At 20.6% G+C, this 8,983-nt stretch overlaps 1 protein-coding gene across 1 annotated transcript; it reads right to left on the minus strand.

Annotated features, from left to right (window-relative positions):
* Positions 1 to 2,578: 2,578 nt before the first annotated feature.
* LOC128965159 (glutathione peroxidase-like) lies at positions 2,579 to 3,424 on the minus strand. Its single transcript, XM_054311813.1, has 2 exons — positions 3,206 to 3,424; positions 2,579 to 3,103 (listed from the first exon to the last, which is right to left on the minus strand). The coding sequence occupies exons 1-2, from the start codon at positions 3,350 to 3,352 to the stop codon at positions 2,657 to 2,659; spliced, it is 594 nt and encodes a 197-aa protein (XP_054167788.1). The 5' UTR covers positions 3,353 to 3,424; the 3' UTR covers positions 2,579 to 2,656.
* Positions 3,425 to 8,983: the final 5,559 nt, after the last annotated feature.

Here is an 8,983-nt window from a genome sequence, read left to right on the forward strand (position 1 = left end):
AAAAATSTATTTATTTATTAGCATTTAATATATTTATATACTACCGTAATTCAAAGCACATGCCTACTACCCAATTGAATTGTAKGCCTAACCGAAACTTTTTTATTTTATATATAATTATATATCAGATTATATCCATTTGGTTTACATAATAGGCTAATATACATACATATAATTTGTTTTGTTTTTTTTAATTTGTTAATTAAATTACTAAATAATAATATTATTATTATAATAACTTATATATATATATATATATATAGAAATATTGTCAATACTGTACCCCCCTAACTGTGCGCTAAAAAAATCAATGATTATTCAATACAATAGACAACACTGTATTATAAAAATGCTAATTATTTATGAAAAAATTATTTTAAAAAGTAATTTTTTCTAAAAAAAATAATAAAATAAATAAATAATACTAAATATATGTATATTTAAATTACAATATAATTATATACAGGCTATACTATTTGGTAATAATTGTATTACTAGTTTATTTGTATCCTAATTTTTAATGGCACTTTTTTTTAAAAATATAACTATTTGACACTATTTTGATATATTTAAAATAAATTCAATATCTATCAACAGTTTTAATAAAAAATAAAATAAATAACTAATATAAATTATTGATTATTATTAAATATAAGTAATATTACTATAACCAGTCATAATAATAATAATAATAATAATAATTTAATGATTGTTATACATAAAAAAAATATTAAATAATTTTTTATTATTATTATTTACCGTATAAACCCGCAAATAGCCCCCCATGGCCATATGGGGCTATATGTGGAAATGTGGGCAATAAGTGAAAAATAGCCCCCCACCAAAAGTTGATTTGAATGAAATCACAAATAGCCCCACTATTGAAAATATTGTAGTTTTTTTGAATGTGTATATACCCCCTCATGCCATCTATTGACCGGTCAGTGTCTAAACTAAAACTATTAATTATAATAAACTGTAAATTTTCAGTTTTTTTTAATAATTTTTCAATTCAATGCTATTATACTGTATTTAAATGCTTTGTTTAATAAATGTTGTTAACATTATTTATGTTATGACCGATCTATATGTATGACTAAATGACTGTATGACTACATGACATCACCACTATGTATGACTACATGACTGTATGACTACGTGACTATGTATGACCTCATGTATGACTGCATTACTATATGTATGACTATAGAAACGTTTTCCTTTTCCTGTTATACATTCAGGCACTCCATTATTGTCATCAAAGTTATTACCACTTCTTGTGAGCAATGACTGAACAAATCAAATACTTTGATTCATCTGATMGGTCGCATTATGTCGTCAGTGCTGAACACATCAATTCCCACAATTGTCAACATTATCTCATCACTGGTTATAAAATGTGATTATGGATGTGGTGCGGGGTTCCCATTAATAGACCGGTCATCACATTTGGCCATTTGTGGATCAGCTCTCTGTGAGCGCAGCAAGTTTTCGATTAATGAGTTCCCTGTTCGCCACTGATTTTTTTATTAGAACAAGCAAGGATAGCTAAAGAAATTGAAGATCGACAGGTGGCCACTGAAAATCCCAATCAAGCAATTGAATTGACTGAACAGCCCGCCGGCCCGTCAAATGAAGCAATCATACAGATCGATGACCCGTAAAATGAAGACATCTATCAGATCGATGGCCCGCCATATGAAGACATCAATAAGATGGCTGACTCGTCAAATGATGCCACAAATCAGATCGATGGCCCGTCAATTGCTGACACCAATCAAATCGATGACAACATCGTTATTTATTTATGCGGCCATAATAGCCATGGATTTAGTTCTTGTTAACTACTCGGATAACCGTTTGAGAAACAGGACAGCTTTCGTGACACCATCATCTTATTGTTAGTCGTGTCCGTCAATCAGCATTTGCTTCTACAGAAAGCCGGTCCTCAAGTCAACGATTTTATAAACGCCAACAGACCGGTCATTACGGCCAACATTTCAAGAATTTTTTTAAGTTCAGAAATCGGTATTATTAACTGATACTTACCGTACAATACTTGTAATAAATAATTTCCCGATAATTCATATTTTTTCATTATTAATAATTTATGCAATACATTTAAAAATATTTTTTTCCAATCGTTCCTTCCCCCAGTCATAATAATAATAAAAATAATTTACCAAATGTTGATTTAAAAATTTTAAAAAAAAATATTAAATAGTATTATTTTTTGTTGCTATAAACGATCAAAAAAAATTATTATTACTAATAATAATAATAATAATTTTAAGCAATTATGTAAATGTTTTTATAAATTAGTAAAAAAAATAAAATAACTATTGTATACAATTGTAATTTTTTTTAAAAAAATATTTGCAATTAAATAATAAAATCAATTATTTATTTATTTTTAGTTTCAAAAATTACATAATTATTATTTTATTTTTTGAATTACAAATACACATATAWATATAAAGTAATARTAATAATAATAATAATTAGCACAAAAATAAATGAGTATATAAAAAATAGCAATCAATAGCCCCTCCCTTATCCCCCCTCTCTCTCTCTTTAAATAATTAAAACATAAAAAATATTGCCCAAAAATGCACAAAAAAAATCTTAAAATAAAATAAATATTTTATTTTATTTTTTAAAGCTCTTTATAGAGAATAGATTTGATATCGGATTCAATATCTGCCGGTTTAGTAGTCGGTGCATACCTRCGAATGGGAATCCCGTTCCTGTCGAYCAGGAATTTAGTAAAATTCCATTTAATACCGTCAAACCCTAGATAACCACCTTGCTTAGATTTCAACCAYTTATACAGGGGATGGGCATCCGGGCCGTTRACCCCAACTTTGGACATCATATCAAATCGGACGCCATATTTCTCGACGACAAACTGTTTGATTTCCTGTTCAGTACCCGATTCTTGTCCCATAAAATCATTTGACGGAAAGGCAACAATACGTAGGCCTTTGGCCTGATATTTGCCGTACAGATCGACCAGTTGTCTGTAGTTGGTGTCSGTTAGGCCACAATCKGASGCTACGTTTACCACCAATAGTACCTTTCCTTTGTATTTGTCGAACGATACCTACAGTACAGATATAGGTATATATATATATATATAATAGGGAACCGGTATGTGTTAGGTATGTCTAATAGTTTTTTAATTTTATTTTTTTTCAATACTAACTTCATTGCCGTCGATATCCATGGCCTTAAAATCGTACAAACTTTTAGCATTYTCCCAATCGTCCCGTTTTCCGGCGCCAGTAATTCCCGTTACCAGTAGTRACAATGTGTACACTACTAGTGTCACATAAATTATTACCGATTGCATTGTTTTAACAAATCAAAAAAACAAATTCAAATGTTTAACWACTAGTTATAACAACTATATCTACTACTAGACTGTTGTATTTAAAAATGTAATTTTATWAATAAAAATTTTTAATTTTTAATAAATCATATGATTATATATATATATATACTATGATTAATATGATGTGATAATTATTTTTCAAAAAATACAAAAATTATTGCTTATTAATCAACAATTTTAAAAAAAAATTAATAATTTGCTTATTTTGACATGATTACATTTTGTATTGAAATTTTTTTTTTTAAAAAAAATTTTGAATGCAAACTGTAATGTCAATAATAAAATAGATAGTTGTTTTTATACATAAATTATGTTAGTTTTATGCAAAAAAATTTTTTTGGTACCTTTTTAGATTAWACGCATGATATATGTTTAACATTTAATTTTGTTGTGTTAAAATGTAACATAAATTTATTTATTTTTTTTAAATTAGTAAATTGCCGGTATTTTATAAAAATTTATGTAAAATGTACATGTACAATTTATTATTATTATTATTATTTTTAATATATATATAATCGATATAAATTAATATAAACAATTATATTGCATATTTTTTTAAATTATAAATTTTAAATTATTAATTATTTTTTTAAAGTAACATATATACACTTAGTTTTATTTTACTAAAAAAATTAAAATTAGTTATATATACAGATAAATATGTTTTTTTTGCTAACTAAACAAAATCTATAATATAAATAATATAATAAAAATTTATTTAACATTATATTACATAATATTATATAATAATATGTTTTTATTAGAATTTTTTTTTTATATATACTGTATATTAACTTAATATAAGTTTATCACTAATACAGTAATGACTAATAAATATATACAGATAACTGAGTATTAAAGTTAATTTAGTATTAAATACTATTACATTAGAATAGAAGCTCCCATTTGAGTTGTGAAAATAAACTTTTATTAAAATTTTATGCTCCGTCAGGTGCTGACCCTGGCGAATTTATCATAAACTAAAAGCCATTTACTGTATATAAGCTATGCATATACTATACAGAATATTAACAGTAATGCTGGTATACTGTATAGTATATCTAATGTATAGGTAGTCTATTTGTACAGTATATATGTATGCGTTGTGGAGAGCAATATTTAGTACGTACTAAAATGTATGCTGCATAACCAATGCATATACTGTACAGTATATCAATAGTATGGATAGTCTGTTTGATTGATATGTATAATATTTAGTACGTACTTAAATGTTTAGTACGTACTAAAATGTATGATACGTAAGCAATGCATATACTGTACTGTATATCAATAGTATGGATAGTCTGTTTGATTGATTGATTGTATAGTGTTGTATGTATATGTGTTGTGAAAAACAATGGATATCAATGATGTTGTTATGTCGTTAAAAATAATTAAATAATATTAAATTTTTTTTATTATTTATACCGTTAGAAAGTTATAATTTAGTTTATTAAATATGTATTCAAATAAATGTGATTTTGATCGTAAGTATTTTTTATATTTTTAAATATATATATATATATAAATAACCGAAACAACTAATATTTTATTTTTAAATTAGATGTCAATATTTTGACACATATTGCAAATCAACAGAAAAATGGTCACAAAAATATGTATGAAACCGATACTCAAGAGTCCATGGAAGTGACTAACGATAACGAATAGACAGGCGTTGATTTAGATATATCTGAAGACATATCAACTGAAAACAGTTATCATCAGCCAATTGTACCGTCAATTGATCAACAAAACATGTCCTCAACTCAATCTAATTTGATACCAGTGAGTGAAGTACAACAACAGTTGAGTGAGACAATTGTATACTAAAATGTATGCTACATAAGCAATACATATACAGTACAGTATATCTAACGTATAGATAGTCTATTAGTACAGTATGTATATATATGTTGTGGAGAGCAATGGATTTTTATTCAATGGTACTTTTTAAAAATATATAACTATGCTGTTAGTTAATTAGAAAAAAGTTTATATAATACTTTCTAATATAATTATAATTGATAATAATTTAATTTTAATTATTCTACTTGTATTAGACTAAAATAATAAAATATATTATAATTTAATAATTATTAATCGTTTATAATTAAACTTATTTAAAAAAATTTCATTTTAATTTAATATGTAAAAAATTGTTTTTATATTATCGGATTTAACTAAATATTAATTATACCATATAAGACGATTCAAAAATAATATAACTAAATAAAATTTTAAATGTCATATTTTATATTCATAATTATTTTTATTTAATTCTTAATTTATATTTGACATATTTAGTATATATCATTGATATACTTAAATATAATATGTAATAAACTTTATTTTGTTACAGTTTCTGGTATTTTTTAACAACTAAAATCATTATTTATAATACATATTTAACATGACTCATATGAAACAGTATAATTGTAATAACGTAATAATTTAAATTTATATACAATTATTATATTAAAAATCTTAAAATTATACTAGCAAACTAGCTTAATATCCAAATAATATAACTTCAATATTAAAAAAATTAAAATAAATATTTGTCAGTGATTTTTATTAGACTTTATTTTGTTACAGTTTCTGTTAATTTTTAACTTAATTAAAAATACTATGTATATTTTATTTAAAGAAATAAATAAAATGTGTTCATATTTATAATATAATTACTAGTAGTTTTGATGTTAATTGCACTAAAATTTGCTACTAAACAAAATAATAATTTTAACCAATTTAAATATAAAAAGACTTATTATAGTTAGATTTATAAATTAAATAAATTAATTTTATTAAAGATTTTACACTTACAAAAATATGTTTAAAGGAATAACAAATTAATATTTACATATTTAAATAGGTATATTTATATATTTTATAATTTAATTAAATTAAACATAATTTTTATTATCATTTGTATCTTATTTCTGCTAATTATATATAATTAAATGTATAATATTTATAAATATTAAATAATATTTATTATTTTAAAAATTTATAACATTATTAATATAATATTTAATGTAATTGATTAATTTTTTCTAAAAGTTTTTATTTCATTTATTTGTTTTGTTAACAAATAAATGTTTAACAAATTTTGTATAAAAATTATTTTGTATAATTAAATATATAGTTTGATTAAAGTTTACTTGTTATTACTAATTTTTTGATATTATAAAAGATATACATTTCTATAAATTGTTTTATATAATTGCTAACATTGTTTTCAATTTAATCAATAATAAAATATTTATATTACTTTAATAAAATAAATAGACAATTAAATAATTCTAATTTTATTTTATCATTTTTAATACTAGTATCAAAATGAATAATATATAAAATAATTTCCTAAGTACTTGATTATAAATTTTAAAATCTTTATTTAAATTTTAAATAATACAAAAAAATAATCATTTCTTTTAATTTAATATTTTATGTAATGAATTATTTTTAACATTTAAAAAATTATATCTAAATTGTAATTTATATTTTTGGTATACAAATTTATTTGATTATATGTTTTGATTTATGAATTTAATTATATATTTTTTAGTTACAAAAATAATTTTTATTTCTATTTTGTTATAAATAATTATTTGAAAAAACTTCAATTGAATTAATGATATAATAAAATAATGAGTCATAAAAAACAACAGTAAGTTTTCATATAGGGTTCAGTTGAGCAAATTTTTAATACATTTATGCAGTAAAATGTTTTAGAATTTTTATACTTTATATATATTACAACTAAATAAGTTACAATAGTAATTTTATTATATTCATTTTATTGAATGTTTAAATAATATTATATAACACTCTTTTAACAAATATACATGAATTATAAGATCTGTTTTGTATTTAAATTTTGTATTATTTGTTAGCATTGATTAAAGTTGTGTTATACATGTTTAATTATATATAATTTTTTTAAAACCATTTTTAGTATTATAATAATAATTTTATATTTTATTTAGTTATTTTTAGCATTAAATAATATTAGTAATTTTATTGAAATTGTTTTTAATATTGTAAAAATTTTAAAATAATTATTTAATATATAACTTTAATTTAGTAAATAATTAATTTATATATTTATAATTTAATATTTATTGAAATTTATGTTATTTCTCATTGATATTGTATGATATAAATTTTAATGAATCATAACTAAATTTAATGCATAAAAATGTTTATGTATTTAATTATTCAATTTAATGTTAATTTTATTATAGGGTCAATTTTTATTAAAAAAAAGTTTAGCCGTATTAAAATATAGTAGATATATTATAGTGCATTATTGCATTAATAATGATTATTGATCAATACTTTTATTGTATTTGTTTCACATATAATATAATCTAATAATAGGCAAATTTTATTTAAAAACTAAAATATAAAAGGAAAAGCATTAAAATGAACTATTAATCACAAAACTAATTTAATACATATGCATTTAGTTGAGAGTATAATAAAGTTTAATTGATATTAGATATTTTGTGTTTATTTTTATAATTTATTTAATTAAACTTTATTTAAAAAATATTTGTAGAATTTTTTTATAGAAAAATAGATATGCAATGAAATAATTCTCTACATCTACATCTATCCAACATAAATAGCTATAAATATTTATAGAAATAATAAATCATAATCAACTTACAAAGCATTTACCATAAGAAAAATTATAAAATAAAAATAGATATATAAATTTATTTATATATATGTGTGAATTACAAAATCAATTTTTTATTATAAAAATTAAAATTTTAATTTAAAGTTTATAAAATGTTTTAGATTTAAAATAATTTTTTATTTATTTTAATATATTCTAATTAATTTTTGATTAATTAATAATTGAATATTTAAATGAATATAAAAATTAATTAATTTATTATTGTTAATAAAATAGTCAAATATACAAATGAATACATTATCATTAACTAAAATATATAATAATATTTAAATATACATTGAAATGTATTAATAAGGTTCTATCAAAAAAATTGTCATAAAATAAACTATTAGTAAATATTATAAACTTATAAATACACACATTATTATTTATAATGAATTTATTGAACAATTATAATCAAAACATTTATCTAAACAAAACAAAAACTTATAATCAATACAAAACAATTATTTATTGCAAACATAAAGTTAACAAAATAAATATTTACTAAAATATTTATTTTATTTTAATAATAATTTTATAAATTTTTTGGAGCATTTATTGATGCAAAAATAATACATTTAATAATCCTATTTATACAAAAAGTAACAAATATAAGATACAGATGAAAATATATTATAATTATTTTACCATATAAATTTCAGAGTAATGCATATTAAGTTTATTTTTATAAAAAAATTGTAAAAAATAATGTTTATATAAGATACAAATATTAATATAATATTGTTTTAAAAATGTATTTTATGATATTTATTTTATTGCATATAAATTGATAAATATTGTTTTTTACACATTATTTTATATATATTTGTAAATTTTAATGATTTTAATAATAAAACAACTTGTAGCACATATATGAACATAAAATTTTATTT

The sequence above is a fragment of the Oppia nitens genome, unplaced genomic scaffold (genome assembly GCF_028296485.1).
Source record: "Oppia nitens isolate AA-2021 unplaced genomic scaffold, nextdenovo-longstitch-racon4-pilon3 scaffold16_pilon_pilon_pilon, whole genome shotgun sequence".
Taxonomy (NCBI): domain Eukaryota; kingdom Metazoa; phylum Arthropoda; class Arachnida; order Sarcoptiformes; family Oppiidae; genus Oppia; species Oppia nitens.